This window comes from Myiozetetes cayanensis, unplaced genomic scaffold, assembly GCF_022539395.1.
Source record: "Myiozetetes cayanensis isolate MyiCay16 unplaced genomic scaffold, myiCay2020 scf1, whole genome shotgun sequence".
Lineage (NCBI taxonomy): Eukaryota > Metazoa > Chordata > Aves > Passeriformes > Tyrannidae > Myiozetetes > Myiozetetes cayanensis.
Window position 1 is genome coordinate 25,972,756 of NW_026086604.1, and position 24,903 is coordinate 25,997,658.

The window sequence follows — 24,903 nt, forward strand, 5'->3', positions numbered from 1 at the left end:
TATTCACATACAAAGTATGTTTTAAAATTAAACTCTTGGATCTTTTATGTAGAAATGCATGCAGTCCTGGTAAATCATGAGACATGTCTCAGGAAATAAATTCTTCTGAGTTAGACATGCACACACTATGTTGAAAGTGTCATTATAATGCATATAATTTCAACAAAATTATAGCTAATCATAGTGAAGTGCTGAGGGTTTTTTTTATTCACTTTCTTCAGTAAATGGAATAATTGCCAGAGGTTTAAGTTGTCAGCATTGTGTCTAGGGTATTTCATATTATTTGTGCCATGATCCATGAGTTGGAAATGAAATTCCTTTACAAAACTGCTGACAATACTTGCTGAGATAAAATAAAGAGGTAACAGTATTGGCCATGAGGGGATCAGGTTTGCTGTCAAAATAGTACTACAAGGAAAGAGAGAAAGACACTTAAATATAATTGATTTATTTTGAATGTCAGAGTGAATAAAAGAAAAAAATGATATGATTTTGATGTTCTAAAGACAAAAATGGTCAAAATTTGGGAAGGTTAAATCATAGCATTTGAAATCTGTTTTTTTAGTAACTGTTCCAGTCTGATTTATTCATAGAGGTTTGTGAATGTGCATGAACCTCAGGAAGTGTCTTACGAAGTTTCGTATTAATTGCAAGATGAAACCCTAGATGAAAAAATGAGAAGTCTTGAGTGATTACTAAACAGGACCTTAGTTTTGCAAAATTCTTGCATGTGCAAGCATATGCATACATATTCTGCCTGACATCTTGATGCCAAAGTGACTACTCAGGATAATGGTGTTGATCTCAGAGTTGGACCCAAGAGAAGCATGAATTGGGGTGATGGGTTATTGGTCTGGGGTTCAGCAGCCCAGGGGCATTTCATGCAGCATACATATAATTTGAGATTAGTAAGCAGAATAATGTATAACTAGGAATCTTTATTTGACTAATTAAATGTTCCTAATCTATTTTAAATTAACTAAGCTAGTGTAGTATTTTCTTTCAAAGATGTTATTATTATTTCTAGTTTCATATTATGCTGAAGAAAATGGGATTACTTTATGTTAATAGACATAAAGACATTTTCAGAGTGTGTGCTATTACAGTTTTCCCTAAAAAGTAGTAGCAGCTTTCAGAGGGCCTCAAATAAATTCTAAAATAAGAGAACACAGACAGGTAACATGATAATCATTTATTTATTATCTCTCTTGTAACAATCCATCTCTTCAAGGAGCGCTAGGGATTTAGCACTGGAAAAAGATAAAATTTTTAAAAAGTAGCATTTCTCAGAATTATGGAGGCAGTGCAAACCCAGAACATAAAAATCTGAGAAAAATAGGGGCATTCATGTCTTGTCTAAAGTAACTGCAGCTACTTTCCTCTCAGCTTTACTGGCCTAATGATCCATAAATTTTGCTGCTTCTCCTGGTATTGTAAAAATATGAGTATTGCCTTAAAAACTAATTGGAAGTCTTGCTGGGTAAAGTCTGACATAATCCTATTTTAAATCTTTCAGCTGCGGTTAAGATTGTGGAGGATTTAGAGAAACAAGAATTTTAATAGAGAGTTTCCTTTAAAGTACACTATTCAGGAAGCCTGTCTCTTTTAGTTAATGTTGGAGTCAGTGGCACTTGAGAAGGGTACTTTCTGAATCAGGATCTTGGTATTTTGATAAAGCAGACTATTTTATACCAGTGTATGCAAAAATCCAAGGCATAAGCCACTTGCTTATGTACAATTTAAATATTATGGGTTGTAACTTCAACTGATGTAAATCAACATGCATCTTGATTCCAGTGTTTTCAGGTCAACCTATATCTGTTGGGGATGGTCTGGTTCCATTCCCTGCCTGTGGGTCTATATACATAAATTAGAGAACAAGGGTAAGCTTTACTGGTTTACTGTTTGAATCACACCTAAAGCTCCATAAAATTCAAGAGTCTCTATCCAGCATGATATTTTTTTCCTTTATTTCTTTTCAGTGTCACCAGTATCTCTAAGATGTAAAATAGACAGAAAAAACTCAGTGAATGGGCATATGCTACTGGTCTTTATTTGTTCCAGAAAAAAATTTATAATGCTTGAGGTATTTAGTCCATATAAGAGACACTAATCAAAGACTTCAGTAATTTCACTTATTAACTTCAATAACTCCATTTATTTTGTAAAAATTATTAATTTCAACAACTTACATTATTGGGAAGCTTAGCAGAAACCTGCCAAAAGTTTGTAGAATTACAGTAGAGAAATTAGACAGATGTTTCAAAGCATGAACCAACCACTATCGGATAAGACTACAGGTGGACTGTTTCCATCAGGAGTTTATTCCAGAGAGGCCTACTCTGAAGCTTCTTGTGGATGCTTTGAAATACTGAAAGATCAGTTAAGGCTGCATCTTTTCCTGAAAATACATTTGTTCTGCTGCCTTTGAGGAAGAAGTGCATCAGTTTGTCACCACATATATTTCTGTCAGAGCAGAAAAGCTATTTCATAGCAGCAAATACCCACAATTTAATTTCTCCACTGGAACATATTAAAAATTAGAAGCACACACTGTGAGGTATGATTCCCCCCAGAACAGAGAGCAAAATCTCTTCTGCTGTGTGAGGTTCCAGAGATCCCCAGCACAGACTCCCACAGTAGGACACCAGCTCATTAACTTTTCCTCTCTTTGCAGGCACAGCTGGATGGCATTTCAGCTCCAAAAAGCAAGTTCTACACATTTGATGCTCTCTCTTTCTCTGCGAGGTTAGATTTACACTGCAGAATTTCAACTGCATATCTTCCCACACACCTCCTTCTTCTGTGTCCCTCACAGCTGGAATAGCATTCTGCTTCAACAAAAATTAAATAGAAGGAGAAATTATTGCAGACCATGGGTTTTAGGTACATAGGTAACTGTGAAGTCAGCTATCCCGACTACCCATTTGCACAATCCAGACTATTCTATTCACATCATGTATAGGTGTTCCAGGGGGTCGGAGTCCAAGCTGAAAAATGAAATGAGAACACCAAGTCAGAGATCTCTGCTACTGCTTTCTTTCTGTTAATGAAAATAAGCAAAACAATATTAGCCAGGACATGAACAGTCCTTCTGGGAAGAATGACAGATGAGACACTGAGAGAATCTTCAGAAGACTCTGCTGAGGCAGGAGACACCCTGAGGGTGGGAAGGCAATGCTGAAGCAGCAAGTGGGCAGCCACCGAGCAGGGTGTAAGTCTGGCAGTGAGAGGAGGGCTCCATTTCCACCTGCAGTTGTTGAATCTTAAACATAGCTCCAGTGCCCTGGCAGCAAAGGAGCAACAAATCCTGTTAGGGAAGGACCCTGAGTCAGATATCGCAGCTTTTACAATTAGGATCAGTGCTACAAAGAGACAAGTGCAAGTGAAAGAGGTGTGGTATGAAAAAATGGAGCATTGTCATGGATGAAACAGGCAGTTCAGCATAGACATGAGGGCAGGAAAAGGAGGGATAATTACATCCTCTGTTAAGGGATCTTTGCATGTTGAAAAACTTCAGGAAGAAATAAGAGTTCAAAGTGAGATGGGATAAATTTTGATATGTTTTGTTGTGAAGGTCAATAACTGATCACCTGGGGCAGAGGAGGTGGTTATTTAAGGTTATTTAAATAGCCTTAAATAACTATTTCTTGTCCTCATGAGGGGCCTTTCATATGTCTGGAGGGAGGGTACCATGGCAATGAGCAAATCAGTCAGCTGAAATACTCAGTGTATTCTCTTCTGTCAGTTCTTACAGGCAAACCCCTTTTCTGGGACCACTGCTTCTATCAGTATGGCTCTGAAAGAGAAGTAGATGACAGTTGAGAAGCAAAAGCTTTAGGGGACTATTTAGAGCAGCTGAATGTCTTCAGATGGAATACATCTGGAATACTAAAGGAGTTTGCTGAAATGATGGTGAGACTAATCTAAGAAAGTTCATGTTTAACAGAGGAGGTTCCTGCTGACTGGAAAAAAGCCAACATTGCATCCTTCTTTGATTCAGGAGGAGGAGGTGGAGAATTACAGCATTCTCTCTGTAAATCTGCTGAAATCTAAGCTGGATGAGTAAGAAATTTTCAGAGACAGCAGTCCAGTGTTTTCAGTTGAAATGGGGTGTTGAGAAACTGGAAAAAGACAACGAGAAATACCACCGACCAGAGACATTCAGCATGTAGAAATGTCTACTCCTGGTTGCTTTGAAGACTGAGTTATGACTACAGTTCAGCTAATGTAGCTGAAGCAGAAAAATGGACTAGATGACCTACAGAGGTTTTCCCCTCCAACATTTCTAAGGGTCTGTGACCACCACAGTAGAAAGACAAAAACTGTTAGTGTAATTAAGCATGGCCTGACACAACAGCTTACACTCATGTTTTAAAACCTTCTACCATGTAGGTTTGGTATATGACTTAATATGTGGGTTCTGGTGTATTTTTTTATATAGAGATATATTATTTTTACCAAAGACACCTACCTCCCATAAATAGCACTTGAAACTATCTCACTGTGAATGCTTTGGAGTCTGTTGGATAAAACAAACAATGTGTTTTTCTGTAATATAGTAGAAGATATCAGGTTCTAAGAAATGCTCATTTACATAACCAGCTACATTGGAAAGCATTAGCTAATATTAGTTGTAAAATAAGTTGTCTGGCTAGGATCCTTCTGCTTGGTTTATGCAGTTTATACACCTGGAAGACTGGTTTTAAATTTATCTTCATACTGAAAAGATATTTTACCTTTTAAATGTTCCTGGGGAACAAAACAACTTTACTTCACGAAATACCTTATTTGATTCTGTAACAACAGCTTTGTATTCTTGCATCTGAGTTATGGGTGTGTCTGTAGCCTACAAGAGTAAATTCAGTCACTCCTTACAGATAATGATGTTGACTACAGAGGAAAACATATAAATACCCCAAATATCCCCTCTATAAAAGGAGGCTCTGCAGTATAATCAGGTCAGTAACAGCAACATCTTTATTACACTTAATAGAAAAGAAGGAGAGGTAGGCTTTCAAAATTATTTGTTGTAAAGTTCCTGGTCATATGAATAGTTAAAGGAATAGACTTCAGGGAAACGAAAGCATTTCTCTAACAGGGAAAACTTTTGCAATTTTGGCATTTATCCGTATTTTTAAATTAAATTTTAGGAAACTGATCACAAATCAAATGACTGGTTTTGCAATACCAAGCATTATGTTCAACTTACATTCCTAATTTTGTCTGATTTCTTTTATACTTTATTTAATTTAGAAAAAGATACAACGTTGTACAGCATCCAATGATATCATTGTAGGAAAAGAATTTGGAATGGGGTCAACATTGTGCTTCAAATGTACCTTTCTGGGAATGAGCATGTTACCATGCAGCAGTAAACCAAGCACTGTCTGAGCTATATTCTTTCCTTTCTCAGGTCAGTAGTAAGAAATTAAGTTTATATTCTACAAATGTTTGTAGATAACAAATTGTGGAGAACAAACACGTATGATTAACCTTGTCAAGGTCAGAATAATCCCTCCCCCTCATAGGGGGACTCAGTCTATCTGGGACTCATAGTCTATCTCTAAAAGATCACAAGTCAAAGAAAAGCAAATGCTCTATTTCAGACTGATTTAAACATTTTTCATTTTTTTCAAAGTATATCTTCAGTGTGATGTGACATCCCACTCAAATCCCTCAAAGACAAAGTAAAATATCAGTGTTATAGTAGAGGTTTATCTTCAATCACTGTCTCTTTCTTCCTGTGAGATCTGTAGGGATAGTGTAAAGCAATAGGGAAACCAATATATCTAAGGGTCTGGCTCAAAGCCAATACTAAAAATAAGTGCAACAAAAAACTCTCTATGTAACATCTGAAGCAATACCATGGATAAAAATACATTTCTAGAGAAATGTCTTCCTAGTAGAGGGCCAGCTGTGTCCTGGGGTACATTTAGCACAGCATTGCCAGCTGGTCAAGGGAGGTGATTGTCCTGCTCTGCTCTGTGCAGTTTTGAGTACTACAACACAAAAAAGATATTAAGCCATTAGAGTGTTCAAAGTGGGTCCACAAAGATAGTGAAGGGACTGGAGGGGAAGCCTTATGAGGAGTGGCTGAGATCACTTAGTTTGTTCAGCCTGAAGGAGACTGAGGGAGACCTCACTGTGGTCTTCAACATCCTCGTGAAGGGAAACAAAGGAGCAAGTATCAATTTCTTTACTCTTGTGACCAGTGAAAAGACTCAAGCAAATGGCATGAAGCTGAGTCAGGGGAGGCTTAGGTTAGATACCAGGAAAAGGTTTTTCACCCAGTGGGTGGTTGGGCACTGGAAGCGGCTCCCTGGGGAAGTGGTCACAGCACCAAGCCCGTCTGAGTTCAAGAAGTGTTTGGGCAATGCTCTCAGGCACATGGTGTGGTTCTTGGGGTGTCCTATGATTCTATGATTCCCATTATTTGAAATATGTGACAGTCCTACCAGCACGCCAAGGAAGATTTGGAAGTATTTTTCTGCACTGCATAGTGTGCTTCTGATGCTGATGCAAGTGATTTCTAAAATGGCACAAAATCTTGGCATGAGATCTGAATACACATATTTCAGACTGAAAACTGCATTGTAGAACACAGTAAAATGTAAACTGCCCAAGGTTGCACCACTATTGTATTTCAGCAACTATGTCAAATCTGCAGTGTCTCTGCCAACCCAGCACTTGGCCTTTCTTTCACAGGAAAGAGGAACTATTTAGAATTCTGTGGCTGTAAAGTGAGTAAAAAGAAAATGATGAAAATAAATCAGACTCCATTTCCAAAATTTATCCAAAATTTATTCTTTTTTTTTTTTTTTTTTTTTTTTGGCTCATTCAAGTCATAAATTGCAGTAAGGCTAAATCATTTTCATTCTATGCTGTATCTCACACACAGAGAAATTTGGAGTTGATGCGACTTAGGAGAAGTTTCTTTGTGTGATGCATAGTTACCCTGCCTCAGAAAAATCAAGTACTATGAAAAAAATAATTCAATAAGAGTAAATTAGAATCTGTACTTCAGTGTGTGCCAAAAATACCTCTTTTAGACAAGAATGCATTCCTGTTGAGCCAAACATTTTGGTAAGAAAGCTTCATTATCTTGAAAGAAGCAAAATACAGTACCAAGAAACAAAGAAAGAAGCAAAAAGTGAATTTAGATGAAGGTGAGTATCTTCTGAAGGTAGAGGGTTGTGATAGGAATGATTAGGTAGTAATTGTTCAACAAGATAGCTAATTTTAAAATATGACTAAATACCTATCTTTGTTTTAATATCCAAATTTTAGTTTTTATCTTTCTCATGAGATTTTTTGAAAATCATATATATAGTAAGAAACTACTTACTACATTGAAGGGATCTGATTACTTTATACTCTTATATGGTGTGGTTTTGCAACAGATACTCTCTGTATCTGTTCATAGTTTAAAATACTTTTCTATTTACAGCTCCTTAAAGCAATATGAAAATATTCCTAGACATATTTCTCAGCAGCACGTGGCATCGTCAGAAGCTGGTAGCTGTGATGATTTCAGGTACCAGGCATCATTTACTGTCCACTTATTAGTGTCACTATAAAACTTGCAAAGTCTAACAATTTATTGTAATGTGTTCAGCAATTTCCCCACCCCCTGATTTTTTATAGAATAGTCTTCTGTGTCAAGGGCTATTCAAAACCTGTAGCAGTAGCTTGCTCACTCACAACAATGATACCTCTACCTAGGCAAAAGCAGCAGTTGAAGCCACAAGCAGCTCTTCTGAAATCTCGAGTACTGACCACTCTTAGATGCTAAATAAACAGGCTGCTGGTCTGCCCCAGCATAGTGACTTGTGTTTGCAGATCCATCTTTGCAACAGTCAGTGAGCACTGTCTCTGTTTTGAACCCTTTGCTCCACATGCATACAGCACAGCAGCTGATATAACATTCTTGGAAATGTTCACTTAAAATGGACTGATCAATAGTAAAAGAAAACAAATCACTTTCTCTAACATAAAACCAGCTTGGCACATTTAGTTTATATGGCTAAGATCTAGGAGTGTTTTTCTGTCTTTTCAAGGCTGGTCAAAATCCTGGTAATAGTGACAACACTCAGATATAAATATAAAATGAGTCAGTCGGTCCCAGTCTTTTGATTTGTGGTTGAAGTTCAGTTTCTGCAATTTATCTACTCTGTGAAGGAATAATACAGCAGTTGAAAAGAGACCCTGGAGTTTCTGTCTGACTGGCACATCAAGATCAGTTGGTTCACTTGGCCACCTGACTGAGAAGGTCCTTTATTTATGTATTTTAATCTGAGAAGCAACCTCTCATATGGCCTTTGTGGAATGCCTAATAAGTTAAAAAACCCCATTCTTGTTCTGCTGCTAACTGAATTAATGCCACTGAACTTTCAAGATCTGTACAAGAGAAAAGGAATTTATGCCAGTACAATCAGCTGATCTACATGTCTGAAGATTGGTTCACAAATGAACTATGTAAGTCACTAAAAACCATTTGTGTTACATTTTAGGTACTGCAGCTGCTAATCTCATTTTTTGATAATGGCAACATTTTACAGTGTATGCATTGGTAAAAATATCAGAGTGAAACTTCATTAAAACCTCAAAATAAACAATCTCAAACTCTAAACATTCAAGGAGCTGCAGATGTCTTTCCCCTGAGAAAACTCTCCACTTTCCAGATGTTCTTATGCACAGATTGATAAGAAATAATCCAAATTTGTGTCACCTGCTAAGGCAACCCTTAAGAAATAAAGATTATTCTTTATTTTCACATGCTGTTTCAGATGGTGCAGTTGTAAAGTTGCATAAATTTGATCAGGATCTGTAAGGAAAATCAACAAACAAACCTTCCCTCTCTAGTATTTGGCATTACTGGCATAGTCTCAGCTTTTTTACTCTTGAAATCACACAAATGCACTGCAACTCATTTACAGTTCTTGATCTTAGAGATATTTTCCCATTTCACAAAAGCTGAAAAGTTAAAGCTTTTAAAATATCACTACTGGCATGGTTTTCCTTCCTTTTACTGTGGTGTGAATTTTGTCTATCACATATGTTTGAATTTTTTCTTTCTCTTTTTTCCCTTTCAAACGAATTGGGAAAGGTCATTTTCACACTTTCTCAGGTCTGAAGAACTAGAACACATATTCACATGTACAGAAAAAAAGACAAAAAACCCCATCCTGTTTATCAGGCTATACATATCATTTGTTTAATTTCAGTTTGCCAATAAATACTATAAGGAAAAAGGAAACAGCAGTAAGGTACCACAGAAGTGAAAAAATTAATGTGACTAGTAAAAAACATTTTGCAGTGAAAGGCAGAGCAAGAGTTTTCAAACCATATTTTTGCATTATCATTCCAGTAGTGTTACTCTCTAATCAGCACACTTTTTGGTGGCAGAAGGCACAGACTGTCAGGCTGTGTCGTGGTTTTGCCCACCAGCCCATCCCTGGGGCTGAGGATGGTTTTGTCCAGGTGATTTCCGGACAAAAAACCAATCAAAAAGTTCAGTGACGCCTTTGCTAATTACATCTTTAAGAAAACGGAAGAGAAGGTTGTGGCGCAGTTGAAATTAGGAACAGCAGCCATGTAGGAGAGACGCGGTGGGCCCGAGGAGGGCCAAGGCCCCCTCCTCCCCCGGCTTGGGCCGGGGGGAGGGCAGGTGCAGCACTGAAGCCTCTCTTCTCTCTTGGGAGAGAGTAAAGAAAAAAAAGTTTAAAAGACGAACTGCTTAGACGAGAAACCGCTGCAGAAGAATTCCAGCCATGAGATAACAAGACTTTCAAGGTCAAAGCTGCAGTAGCAGAAGAGAGAAGAAAAGTTCGAAGGGGGGAGAGCTGCTGTTCTTCTCCCTTTCGCTCTCCCTCCCTTCAGCAGGGTACAGACTGAAAAATAAAACCCTGCCACCTGTAGAAGTTTGTTGGGGTGAAGAGACCCCCCGCGCAGCTCACAGAGGAGCTTGTGGATGCACCAGAGATTTGTGACTTTAACAGAGAAAGCCTTATGCTGGAGTAAAAGCGGCTCAGATGAGGCAGAGTCCTGTTAAAGACTTTGTGACCCTCGAAGGGATCGATGCTTATGCTGGAGCGAGACGGCTCAGATAAGCTTGGGATCTCAGTGAGAGATCCATCCTGCTGCTGTTGAAGATTTATGACCCTGACGGGTATTAGAACCTACGCTGGAACACAAAACGGTTCAGGTAGGGATGTTGGGATCCATGTGTGGGATCCGTGCTGCTGGTGCTAGAGAGAACCTACGCTGGAGCAGAAAATGGCTCAGGTGGGATATTGGGATCCAAGTAAGGATCCAGACTAGACCCATGCCGAGAAGTCAATCAAGGACTGTTCTCCCATGGGGAGGGACCTCCATGGGGAAACAGGGGTGAACTCTTAAACCATTATCCCCTGTAACCCTGTGGAAGAAGATCCATAGTAGGCAAGTGTCCCCTTGCAAGCCTAGGGAAGGAGACCCTTCAGGACCTGGGTAACCCTCAGCCTTCGGTTTTAACCCAGGAGGGGGGTAGGCCCAGCCCTGGAGGCCAATACAGAATAAGAGAGAAATAAAGAAGTTCCAACTGCGACGAAAGTGCTGCAGAGTTACTGGAGAGAGAGAGAGCTGAAATTCTGAGAACAGAAAAAGACTGCTTCTCCTCCTTAGACTGATATAAAGGGAAGTGGGGGGAGAAGTATCTTTTGTAAATACATAGTACCTTTTACTCAAGTAGAATTGTTGTAAATATAATTCTTTAGTTTTAGTTTGTTAATAATAAATACTCATACTTTTTTTAATTCAATCTCTTTTTGTCTGCATAAACTTTCTCTCAACTGATAGTAATTCTATGGGGGGTGTAAAAGTAAATTGAGCCAGGGCAAAACCACGACAGGCTGTCTACTTGCTTTCCTCAACTTCTCTATCAGTCCACATTTACCTGCAGAAAGCCATGTTTAGGCAGCATATCACCTGAGCCCAACTCAAAAATCAAGTTGGCAGAGGCACTCTATGGGAACGGGAACCACAATGGACCCATGTCAGCCAGAGCAAGGAAATGAAACTACATACCCTTTTCTGGAAAGCAAACTCACCACCCTTTGTTTTTCCTTCAAACACTTGTATCAGAATGTGAAACACTTCATTATTCATAGTAATGTCAAAGAGAGAAAAGTCAGATCTACTGAGTATGGATGAAATTATGAAAGAACTTGGAAGAAAACCAGTGAGGCTAGTAAGATAGTTTGTCCTGTGGATTCTTGGAAGGTAAGCAGCTATTCTAATTTGACTTCCCAAACTAGAGAAGGCCTCTGACTTTCTGCAAGGGCTGTAGCAGTACTCACACAATTTCCTCCTGGTCTCAGAGGTGCTTTGCTGTAAGTCTGTTGGCTCTAAAAGCTGAGTGCAGTGATGTGCTCTTTTCCTGATGGTTCTTGGAAAGCAGATCACAGCAATTAGCAGTACCTAACTCGATACCTGCCATCCTTTTGGCTTAACTAGCTTTGAGGAAGTGTAGTGTCATGTTCACAGAGAGAGATGAGAAGTTACACAGTCCTACCTGCATGTGCCAGTGCAGACAGTTCTGCATCACTAGGACCTTTGCAAACTCGTGCAGATGCAGTTACTGAAGATTTCTGTGGGAAATCAGTTTGTGCCAGAGTGAGAAGGAGGATATGATCTAGGAAACAGAGCTGACACACTGTCCAACGCTGCAGGACAAGTATATTGGTCATAAGATTAATACTAACCTAAAGTGTCACCACTGGCTTCTCAAGTATCTTAAGTAGGAAAATATGTAGAACTTAATGGCAAAGCTAAAGGTAGATGTATTATTCTGTCTGATCCAATCCACAGATGTGGATTATTAAAATGAATTTAAACTCTTTAAACTAATGATGCATAAAACAAAAGAACTATCTCTGCTGTAGAAGAGAGGTTGTGTGAAGGTGTTCATACTGGGCATACAGGGTGTGAGTGAGCAGTAATCTTATCTTTTCAATAAACCAGCCAATTACACACATTATTTCACAAATTATGCTTCAAAACAGCATTTTACAAGATGCTAACATGGTTATAATAAGTGTGTAACAATAACATATATCCTTCTCTCATTTTTGCAGAATGCAATATAACACCACATTTTTGGTACTGGGCAGTGTGTGGGGTGCAAAAAGTTCTGTAATAAATATGCAAGCAAGTGTAAATACCATGTCACTGACTTCAGAGATGTTAAAATGTTTCTAGGTTTGATTCAGGTACTTAAACTGAAAGAGAAGATAACAGTGCAGAAAGCAGCACTGTAGTGTACTATTTTGCCTGGAACCATAGCTTTGATTTTATGCAACTTTCTCCTTGGGAAACTCATTTCACCCTTCTTTGTGGAACTAGAACTTAAAAGCCCCTGGAAAGAGCATTTATTTATTATTCCTATAACAATATTCCTATAACTATTCCTATAACAAGAAACACACAGGAAGGGAAGAGGAAAAACCTATTTACATTGTCCTTACTTCCTTGTGTTGTTATTACAAGCTGAAGAGAGGAATGTTGTCTTCAGTCCCCCCAAATCACATGTACATGTGTTGTACAAGTTATGTAATCAAAAGCAACATTTGTGTTTGTAATCTGTGTTCAGATCTATGTATAAAATAACTGCACATTCACAGCTCCAGCGTCTCTTCAGCCTGTCTCCTAGACAGAGCAGGGCAGTAATGCTCGCACACTACTTCAGCCACCCAAGTGGTATTACTGAGGTACACAGGAGAGGGGTAACAAATAACTATAAATCATTTAGACCCTTCTGATACAGGCACTTCAGGTAATGCTTGATCGAAACCAGATGCGATGTGGTGCTTTGTGAGGCTTGCAGGTTCTCATACAGCAAACGCAAGGTCTGAGATTGCCAGATACCACCAAGAACCTGGACCAGAGCAAGACAGACATGTTAACCACAGATAGTTTTACTGAAGCTGCACACATGCTTTCTGAGGGCTGTGCTTGAACATGCTTGTCTGGGAACAGGGACAGGAAGCAATCTGGGACTGCTCAGTGCCAGAGTGCTTCAAAAATATATAATACTCAAGAAAAATGTGGTTTTTTAAGGGATCTCTCTCCCCTACGTCTAATCATAGAATCATTTAGGTTGGAAAAAACCCTCTAAGATCATTGAGTCCCACTAAACCATGTCCCTAAGTGCCATGTCTACAAGTCTTTTAAATATCTTCAGGGATGGTGACTCAACCACTTCCCTGGACAATCTGTTCCAGTGCTTCACAACCCCTTCCATGAAGAAATTTTTTCGTAATATCCAGTCTAAACTTTGCCTGGTGCAACACGAGGCCGTTTTGTCTCATCCTCTCCCTTATTACTCGGGAGAAGAGGCTGACTCCCACCTTGCTACAACCTCCTTTTAGGTAGTTATAGAGAGCGGTAAGGTCTCCCCTGAGCCTGCTTTTCTCCAGGTAAACATTTCCAGCTCCCTCAGCTGCTCCTCACAAGACTTGTGCTCCAGACCCTTCACCAGCTCCATTGCCCTTCTCTGGACTCGCTCCAACGCCTCAATGCCTTTCTTCAAGTGAGGGGCCCAAAACAACACAGGATTAAAGGTGTGGCCTCCCCGCTCATTACTGCCCTAGTCCAGCTGCCACATTATTTTTGATACGTCTGGGATGCCATTGGCCTTCTTGGCCACCTGGACACACTGCTGGCTCATGTTTGGCCACTGTTGACCAGCACTCCCACGTCCTTTTTGCCAGGGAGCTTTCCAGCCTGCATGGGGTTGTTTTGACTGAAGGGTAGGACCTGGAACTTGGCCTTGTCTGCAGAGCCTTCCAATCCTCCAGTGGTTCAATATTCTTGCCCAGCTTGGTGTTGTTTGTGAACTGACTGAGGGTGAAGTCAATCCCCTCATACCATCATTGATAAAGAGATTAAACAGGAATGACCCCAGTACTGAACCTTGGGGAACACCAGTTGTGACCTACATGTAATCTATATATATAATCTCTCAGAAAACCTAATAATGCTGCTGCTCTCTTCCTCTCTCTAATTTTAATAATTTATAAATTCTCCTCTAGGATTATCTGGTTTATTTTGTGGGAGCTATCAGACCCTTGAAAGCAGCAGAAGCTGGCAGTGTAGAAAAACTATAAAGAGGTAAAACATGACCTCTGAGCTTTCAAGTATATGCAATGCTATGTGGAGGACTAAGGGAGAAAGAATATATTTTCCTTTATAGCACCTTTGGGAAGCAGATTTTGCTGCCTCCTTTGTCCAAGTGAAGTCAGCACTTCCTAGTAAAACAGCTATCATAACATATAAGAAAGATTTGTTAAGATATTATATATTTACATGATATGATTAAGATAAATTAATTGTACCTTGAGGACTGCATATCAGCAGTAAAATTAGAATAGTTGTAAATATGACTCTACGTGTGACTGAATAAATATTCTTATCACTTCTTCAGTGCAGGGACTTAGGCAATGCTTTTTCCATACTTGTCTAGGTGCACATTCAGTGGTCTCAATCTTTTTTTCCTTCAGTACACTAAGGGAAAAAGATTAGTATTCTGCCTGTGCTTTTTGCTGTAAATTATACAGCAAAATTATAGCATCCTTCAAAGGCTGCTTCAGATTTTAAGTTGTAAACTATATACGAAATGGAAAGGATACTGCACATAGAAAAGTGACTGTGACTGAAAGGAGAAATCCAAATATTTTAGAAAATTACTACACATAACTACTTCTTACTATTTAATACTTCCTTTCAAATATTTTTACTTTGGTCTAAACAGACTGTAATTCTCCAAGGCATGATATTGAACTTCTACTTGCTATAAGTCTTTGCTTAGATAAAAAAGACTTTTTATGTTGGAAAGAAAGAATTGTTCTGTTTTCCCACTTATAAAGTCAACAGATCTTTCCATGATTTCTTTCCACATAAAGTGATGTGTATTAGTGCCATTTAATAGTGTCTTTATATCTGGTGTATTCAAAGACTGTCAATTTTACTGTAATGGAAAACATGCAAACATCAAGAGGAATTAAAAAGAGTGAGAGAAAATGAACTTGTGTATTGAAAAATCAAGCTGTTCATAAACAACATTCAGTTCCCAGAAATCCAGAAACGCCTCACAGATACCAGAGTCAATATTAAGGCAATCATGATGGTTGCATCAGATAATTTCTTTTTGTTTATTAAATAGAGGAGGAGATTGAACTCATTTTAGCAAGTAAATAGGTATCTGAGAGTAAAATTTGACCTTCTTTTTTTTCTTTTTTTTTTTTTTTTTTTTTTAAGAGTAACCCAAAGCTACCTTACACCTGATATTTTTCTAAAGGGAGCTACAAGAATTAGATGTTCATCTGCTCCAATATGTCAGTAAGGATTAAACTTTTCTGGGCTTCTCTGAAAATCCCAGCTTGAAGAGATGTAGCTGGTGGTGGAACATATGTCTGATTTCCTTCCTTTGAGGTGAATTTTTATTTATGGAAGTATGAGATTCTGGTGTATTAAATTACAAATTAAAAAAAGGAAGGGGCACGGGAAGATTCAAGATTAAAAATGGCTTGCAGAGTCTTATAATCAGAAGTCATCCAAAGGTCTTAAATACATTTTTATCTACGTTTTTTGAATATTAAAATTTTGTAAATAGTCAATACTGTGGCAAAACTGCTTCAATATTCAAGTATGAAAATGCAGTCCTTTTTACACTAAACAGAAGAGGTGTATATGCAAAGCACATAGCTGAAATTTTAAATAAAAAACATGAACACAGCTTTAAAAAAATTTGCTTGGCTGTTGAAGTACAAGCTCCCTGGTGGCATCACCTTAGTTATAAGCCCAGGAAAACCTGGTAGCTTAACCTCTGATCTGTGCTGTGCTGCACATCTAATTACTGGATAGTTTGCATGGGATAGAGGTATCCTATTTGAATTAACCTTGGAAGGAAATTGAAAGCTCTGACAGATCATCTTCACCTGATGCAAGATCAGACAAATTCCAAAGGAGATTTTCTACTCTTCTTCCCTTTCCCAGCCTGGCACTCCCACTGCCACCTTTGTGTCATCTGTTGTGACTGTGTAGTTGAGCTTGGAGCAGGTGGAAGTCTGACCTTGAAAAAGCCCCACACAACGTTATCCTCATCCTCTAGCCAAATTAAAACTATCTTTCCATTAGCTCAGACAGTTTATTTAACACTCTCCACAATCAAAAGTGGTGGATGCAGAGCAGTGGACAGCACTGATGCTGCCTGGGATAGTTCTCGGTGAGGGAGTTTCCCCTCACTTGAAGGTACCAGACTGATCTAGTTTGAACTAAAACTCTTTTATTTTACCCTAAAGAAAAGAGAAGTGAAACTTGTAACTAACAGTCCTAGCTGCAAGTCAGTTCCACTTCTTCTGCTTCCCAAGAACCTCCAGGAATCTCATAAAGCCAATGCAAATTATCCCAGGTATCTGGCCTGCCCTGGTAGCTCCTTTTATGATGCAGTATGAAGACTGAAATACAAATGTCAAAGCAGGTGTTGACATTATGTATCTCCCTCTACTTGTTTGGGTCTGCTCTCAAGAGTCTGTGGTTTCTCTTCTTGATTAAATTAATGAATTATTAATTAAATATACTTCCAGTCATTTTAGCTCACAAATAAACTAGGTTTTGTGTAGCTTCTTAGTTTCTTTCTGTCAAAAAAGGCATCTCATCAAAATCTGTATTGTTTACAGCCCTTGACTCTGATCTTACAGCACGTGACAGATACACGTAACATTTTTACACATAAATCACCTCTAAATGAAATCTGTTGTGATGCATGCATCTCTTCTCTGACTGACCTCTGTAATGCCACTAATTGCATCATACTTCTCATGAAGCATGAAAAATAGAGACTAATCCACAGAAAAACAACAAAGAACTACCATATAATGGTAACTTTCGTGGTCTGGTGAATTACCTTAAGGAAATATAGTTTTAAATTGAACTGATTTGTAACAGGACATTTTAATTCAATAATCTGAAATAAATTTTACAGATGTGGGAATGTATTTTTTTTTAAACAGGCGCTCAACTGAAAGGCTCAACATTTTCTAATTTCCCCAGTGTTTCATTCCTTGACAGATATTGATATGTCCATTTTCACTTTTAAATTATAGAAGTAATTGAGAAAATTCCCTGAAACATTAACATTATGCTAAAAAATTTTTTTCTGTACAGAATAAACAAATTCTGATTATCACTAATCTCTGTTTAATAGCCAAGTCAAAGAAATTACCCTAATGCCATCATTCATTAGAATGCTGACTTCAGCAGCAACCTTTGTAGTAAGCTAGTAGATTTACTAGATTCTCTGCGTGAAGGGGTGACTTGGTTTGTGCACATCAGTGAGCAGCAATAACCTGGCTGGATCACAGAAGAGGATGAACCAAGAGGTGAGAGTGGGCACAGCCTGGGAAGGCGGTGACCTCCCTGATGAAGGCACATCCCTAATGCATCAGGGCAGGTGGTGAGAGGGATGGGGTCCATCAGCAGCACCTGGCAAATTATGTCTGAGGTGAGTTGAGCCCAGGAATCTCCTCAGGAGCGGCAGGAGACATTGCTGGAGAAAAGACTGCCTAGAGTGTAGGTGCAAGGTCAGCTCAAGAAACCTGCAAACCAAGACTGTCTGTCTCCTCCCTTCCTGTCCTCCTCACTAGGTGGTGGTCACCAGATTAAGTCAATTTAAAGAAGGATATCATGTAGCCTTAGTGCTAGGCTTCAAGAGATTGTTGCAAGCTTCTCCTAAGGAGAATATAATTTTAAAGACTTCCTTTGAAGAAAAACCTCCAGTTTTATTTAATTGGTGTCATACAGTCTTCAAACCCAACAACAGACAACACAAAGAAGAAATGTAGCTGGAGTTACTCAGGCTTCCTCCCTTTGCCAGGGGTTGTGAATGAAGACTTGCCAGTGCACAGAACATTGGCGACAGGGCAAAAGTCTGACACGTTGCTAAATTAAAGGCCTCATCATTAAATAAATTTAATACATGAAGTAATTAACACTTTCTCTTGAAAATTCTCAGAAAAGTAACTTTAAAATTCAGAGTAAGTGCAGTAATTCCAGTTATGATTTAGTGCATTCTTTATACATAATAATAGGATGAATCACTGCAAAACTGAGTGCAAAACTATGCAGTTTCAACCTGAAAACTCTCATTTTCATGTTGATAATAAAAGCTATATCACATTATGGCTAATCACAGCAGGCCAGAAGCCCCCTGTGTGCCCAGTTTAATAACAATATACAGAACAGCTAGGAATTCTTACTAGATTAATTGTATGTATAAGAAACCAGACTACAGTGCTGTGGTATGGGTAACAGTCTTTTAGCTAAGCCTGAGTACATAAGATACTCTTGTGCCCTTTTGTTTTCTACAGAAGCAGGAAATGCTGGATAGATATGGTGTTACCAGCAGTGTATTCATATTTCTTTGAAGCATAGGAAGTGCAATGTAAGCTCCAACACAATAGTATTCCTTCGCCTATGCTGTGAAGGAGTCATCACAGTGAAATTTTGCTCAGTAACACAAGAAATATATAGCTGTAGTGTGTCTGTCTCTCCTTTACGTCTTTTAAGCCTCATCTTGCTCCCATCAAGTCCTATTATACAGTCTCTGATCATGTTGCACTTCAAGGGTGCAGAAAGAGGTACTCAAAATCCCCAGGTAAATAGTAATAGAATAACCTGTTTCCACATTCCCTTTGTGCTGTCACTTACTGTTTAGTTTATGCACTGGAGAGAAAAAAGAAGTTTATGCCCTTCTTAAAAGAAGACCTATTGCTGTTTAAACATTCTTGTGGAAGTTTTCATTATCCACAAAATTCCTTTCTGACTGCTATTCAAACTCTTGGCTTTTGTTATCTAACACACAGAGAAATAAATCGCATTATAATTATAATTCAGGGAAGGTGATTCAGATACTGTAGTTCTACCAAGATCCTCAGTTTTAACCAAGAAGGATACTGTGAAAACTGAGAACACCGAGGAATAGTTTTTAAAGCAATGCAAAGGCTCTGTATTTTTTTATTTGTGTTTTTCCTTTTTACTCAAATTATAAAGCTAAACATGGTCCAAAAACTGTTATATCCTTCTCAAAACTGGTATCCCTAATGCTGTTTTAGCTGATGAGAGTCTCAACAGAAACTTTTGTAGTGGATATGTGAGCATATGAGAATGAATATATAATGAAACAAAAGTTTAACAGAGCAATATACAAAACAAGAAAATATAGGTTATTAATTATCAATGTAATACTAATAAAGAATAGGTAGGTCTTTGAAAAAAACAAACACAAAAAGGGCGGTGTCTTCTAATAAACTAGTACCTTTCTCCTTACTGCTTACATGTGGATGTCCCTGTGACAGCCAGAGAAGGGCCCAGAGTACTACTTCAGAACAGCAGAAATGCACAAGATCTCTACAACAAGACTTCTATATATTAAAATAGAGACTCATTAGATTTCATGCAAAACAGGTTTGTACGAGACTATAGTTTTTCCCCTTCACGTTATTCTTCTGCTGCTAAGACAGAAAGACAAAGAAAGGTGTTTGTAAAGATCCCACAGCTCTTGTGGTAAGGATTGCCCCTGGGACTCAGCCCTCCTGTCCCTGAAAATGACTGTGTTGACGAGGGGTGGTTGCCTTTCAGCCAGGTTTGCAGCTGGGTTACAGGGCAGCTTTCTGTAGCTTTACTGAGCAAAGTGTCTCTAACTCTAAACTAGAAGGGAACCCATAATTCAAAGGGAAAAAAAGAAGTCTACAGCACTTTTATGTTCATTTCACAGTTCATGGTGAGAAATTACTCTTATGTTTCAAGTTCCTACAGTGCTGTGCTGAGAAAATGGGTCTTTAGTAATTTTCTTTTAATTGGGAGCCCAGCATAACAAATTTAGCACAGGCTGGGGTATATTTTGAAATAACCTGCTGCAGCTAGCACTGTGGCAATAACTGAGTGTAGGTGTGACTAAAGTATAGTCCATCTAACAGTAATAATAGGTGTCAAATCCTGGTGTTCTTTCATAGGTGATAAAAGGATAATTTAACACATGTTGTATCTAATTCTTTTTCAGTGGGTAACACCAGATCAGGGTTTCAGTTCTGACTTTACTTAGTTTTATAGGACTCACCAATAACTTTGATATTTTTCTGCCAACTTAGTTTTTTGTAAGCTTTGTCCAACCTATGTCAGAGTTTTCTATGACTTTCTTTAAGAAATTCTCAGTTATATGAGCAGACTTTTGAAAACTGTTGTTGACATGAATGTGAATTATATAATTGCAGATTCTACTTTGAAAGTGTACTCCCTTGGTAAAAAATTTCCCTTGCCTTCCATGGCCCTTTTTACTGGCATCTTCCCCCAGTTATCCTTTCAAATAATCACAGTTAAAATTGGAGGCCTCATTCAGGAACATAAACATCTATAAATCTTGACATTCAAACATCCTCCTGGAACTGGCAAGTATGGACTATGTGAGCCTTACTTCTTTGTGAGAATTTAAAGTGGGAGAGCGGTGTCTAGAATGACATTGGACACCTGTGTTTAATCATCTAAATTGCTTCCTTGTGTCTCTGTTTTGGGATCCTAATGAAGGATTCCTGAGGACTTCAGTGCATGGTGTTGCCATTGACTCCAGTAGGACTCTGGACCCTCAGGAATTCTCCAGGCCATGAGGACTACAAACACTTAAAAACTTGTGTGGTAGATAGATGCCTCAGTTCAATCTTGCACTCCTCAGAGACTGCCCTCAGTTGTTATTCTGCCCACGCTGCTTTGGTTCAGGAAGCAACAAAATACTCAGTCTGGATTTGGGCTGATTTGCCTTAGACTTAATAACTCTGTGTGCCCCGTTCATATAGCTCATGCCCAAACCCCATCTAGCACACAGGAACTCTCCCCACCTTATATTATTGGTATGTCTATATCATGTATTTGTTTAGATGTTCTTCTGTGGATCCTGCACAAAATAGGTTTTTATGCAGTGGCATTTGGGCAATGGGATAACCTCTCACTCTGCCTTCCAACAGCTCTATAGTCTTCCCTGAGATACTTACTTCTATACTGTGCTCCTTGGGTCAAACACTGGCTCCTTGGAAATGCCTTGCTGGTCTCTCCGTCTCCGTTTTCCCTTTGCTTTTCTTTCTGCAGTGCCCTTTAGTCACTACCATTTGCTATTTGCTTCACTGAAGCAGTTGCATGGCCTGTCTTCTTGGGAATCATCTGTCATTGGATGTCAGGAATATTTTTCCTTTTCCTGTAGGAACAGCTGGGGTGAGTACTTACCCTAATCCCATCCTCCCTGAGGCTCTGCTTTGTCCAGTAGCTCATTATGTAGAGCAGACAAGGCAGGACCAACTCCCCTCACTGCCTCATAGACTTTGAGTCTACAACTACAACCTCCCTGATGCAGGGCTGAAGAGTTTTCTGAGATAGGACTTACTGATTTTGTTGAACTGAAACTGTTCCTCTTTGTGTGAAATAAGTGCTCATTGACTATGAATGAATATTCATCCTGAATAGGATGAGAGAAAGCAAGCTGAGCATGACTTCAGCAACTGTAAGACTCCACTGGGAAAAGAAGGTTCCTGCTTCAGTAAGTGATCATGATGAGAATATATTTTACTTTGGGTATTCACAAAAGATTCTTATGATGGAGAATATACATAAGATGGGTGTTACATGCTGATTCTGTCTGCTCCTTATATATCACTTCAGTATCCTTTTAATGTAGACTTTATGTATGTCATTTTACTGTAACATAGAATCACAGCTTCACAAAATAGTTGAGGGACCTCTGGAGATCCTCTTGTCTAGTCATGTCATCCATCACTGAAGTACGTCTACACCAGTAGGTGCAGGGAAGGAAGATCTTGGCCCTCCTTTGCACTGTGGATAGGCTGCAAAAACCTGAGCTGGCAGCACATGTGCTCATGTAAGATGACATTATGTTGGGTGGAAGTGTTGATCTGCTTGAGGGGAGGAAGGCTCTACAGAGAGACCTTGTCAGACTGGATTGATGGTCTGAGGACAACAGCATGAAGTTCAACAAGGCAAAGTGCCAGATCCTCCCCTTGGGTCACAACAACCCTGTGCAGCACTACAGCCAGGGGGAAGAGTGGAACAGTGTCTTGAGAGCTGCTCAGCAGAAAGGGACCTGGGGACGCTGGTCGACAGCCAGTTGAACATGAGCCAGCAGTGTGCCCAGGTGTCCAAGGAGGCCAATGGCATTCTGGCCTGTATCAGAAATTGTGTGGCCAGCAGCATCAGGGCAGTGATTGTCACTCTGTACTTAGGACTGGTGAGGCTGCACCTCCAGTGCTGTGTTCGGTTTTGGGCCCCTCATTTCAAAAAGGACACTGAGGTGCTGGAGAGTGTCCAGAAAGGCAATGAAGCTGGTGAAGGGTCCTATGAGGAGTAGCTGAGGGAACTGAGTATGTTTAATCTGGAGAAGGGTAGCTCGGGCGGCATCTCATTGCTCTTTACAACTACCTGAGAGGAAGCTGTAGGGAGGTGAGGGTTGGTCTCTTCTGCTGTATCACAAGTGAAAGGGCAGGTGAAAATGACCTTAAATTGCAACAGGGGATGTTCAGATTAGATATTAGAAAAAAAACAAACCAACACTGAAAGAGTGGTTAGGCATTGGAATAAGTTGTCCAGGGAGGTGGAGGAATCACTGTCTCTGAAAGTGTTCAAGAGTCACCAGGAATGTGGCTCTTAGGGATATGGTTTAGGGGTAATTATCGTGGTGCTAAGTTGATGGTTGGATTGGATGATCTTGAAGGTCTCTTTTAACCTTGATGATTCTGTGATTTTATAAGCTGCAGTTTTATATTTATTGGCTCAGATCTTTACTAGTTTATGTGTCTCCCTTGTTCACTCTGTTATTCTGCAAATGTGCTTAATCTTTCAGCTGTGTGATATGCAGATTTTTATTTAAGCATACAGTATGGACTAAATTAAAAGAGAAAATATACTAAAATTCATAGCTCAGCAAATTTTATATTTGTTTGAATCAAAATATCTGTAAAGAATATGGAAGTAGAAGTATTTTTTCAGAAAGGCAAAGTTACAGTAGCGTGATCCTTGCTCGATTATAGTGATTCATGGTAACTAAACTCTATAGTTTTCAATCACAAATGTGAATTTAATTTTCTCAGTATTTCTGAAAACCAGGCCTCAGTGGGATGCATTATTAAGACCGCGAATTTCTATATTTGCTGTTGGCTACATGCATGGTTTTCTAAATTTTCACCTGCATTGCTATGGAGACCACTAAAATCTGATTATCATTGCTGAAGGAAATATACACCACCTTAGCTTGAAGAGATTAAATAATTTTGCTTTTGCACACTATTTCCTCCCAAACATGGTTAACAGTTGACTTCGAACCACCCCTACTGGGGCATTTTTCTGGAAAGTAAAATGTGATTTATGATTTAAACTCCATTACTATGCTGACTATTCACAGCAGTAAAAATTTATACACAGCATGATGTGAATACTTAGTTTAAGAACTATGCCCATAAAGAAACAGAAATATATGATATACTATAACACCACTGTCTTTCAATCTTACCAGACAGAATCCTATATATTCCTCTGAGATTCTTGTTGTTATCAATAGGAAAAGTCTGTGAGACAGCTAAATGGCCTCTGCATGTCCTACATCCCCTGTCTATAACTAATAAATGTTTCAGCTTTCTGCTTCTGTGACTACATGAGGTCTGCAGATGAAAAAGAATCTATAAAAAACATATTTGAACAGGAACTGATAAGCTCCCTGACAGTTTTGTCCTCCAAACTCAGTCTCTTGCTCAAACTTCGCTTCTCAAGGAGTTTGCTCTGGGCAGTGGAGAAGAGAAGGAATCTCCTCCATTTCCAAGTCGGTGGGCTGTGCAAGTGCATGTGGGCACACATCCACTCACTCCTGCTCTTCATTCCTGGGAGATCACTTCACTGCATTTGTCCTCTCTTAAAAATCTTGTAATTTAACAGATGAGGCAAACCACACTAAAAGAGGGGAATGAAGGTGATGTGAAAAAAGCATGAGCTTGTCCCCTATAAAGACATTTTTGAAAAGCTCTGAGGAAGCTGCCAGAAATCTAACATCTGCTAAGGTTCTTCACTGCCTTGAATAGGCAGGAGCATCAAATGGGGTCTCTTTGTAGCTCTGCATTGAATGGGGTTTTACAGAGCTTCCCTTGTACCTAAGGTCTACGTCTGATAGAACAGTCAGCAATGTCATTTGTCGACATGGTTGCCTGTATGCAATTTCATGGGTGCTGATTTTTGTAGTTTTTCTTATTGCCATTATTGATTGTCTGCTTCTATCGTGTTATTTTGTGACATGGCTTGGATCCTCCAAATTGGTCAGAATGAGCCATATATAAACTGGTAGCACTCCTGGATTACTGTTTTCCCACCTTGTTGACCTACCACAAAAATAATTCAGAACTTGTAATTCACTTGCAAATGATCCTCATGTAAATGCAGAAGTATCAAAATTTGAAAGGTCACTCATCCTTGAAATCAGCACAATTGATTTTATATAGCTTGCTGTCAAAAACTGATTTTATGTTCTTGAGTCATGACCTGATAGATTTTGTGAAGCCTGCTACCTTAAATAATAGTGCTCAGTGAATAGTAAAACAAGGAATTGTAAAACATCATTTGCGATATGTCATCACATATGTCACTGAAAGTTGTCCTATGTAGAACTAAGAAATATCTAGATGTTTATTTGCTTGATATCACATATTGTGTAAAAATTTGTCTTCCTGTTTAAAGTAGACTACTGATGGAGACCAGAATATAAAAGATTGTCTGTTGGAAAAACAGAAATTAAAAAAGAAAAGAAAAGAAAATTAGATATTCCTA

The 24,903-nt window shown here is 38.9% G+C and overlaps 1 protein-coding gene across 4 annotated transcripts in view; it reads right to left on the reverse strand.

Annotated features, from left to right (window-relative positions):
- Positions 1–1,219: 1,219 nt before the first annotated feature.
- The window catches only part of RALYL (RALY RNA binding protein like), a 405,043-nt gene continuing 381,359 nt past the window's right edge, over positions 1,220–24,903 (reverse strand). The window contains exon 9 of one of the 4 annotated variants that reach the window (XM_050333117.1): positions 1,220–2,990. In XM_050333117.1, the coding sequence (XP_050189074.1) occupies positions 2,907–2,990 (84 nt within the window). In that variant the 3' untranslated portion in view covers positions 1,220–2,906. The remainder of the gene's footprint in view (positions 2,991–24,903) is intronic. The other 3 variants (XM_050333099.1, XM_050333081.1, XM_050333072.1) reach the window with 3 other exon arrangements.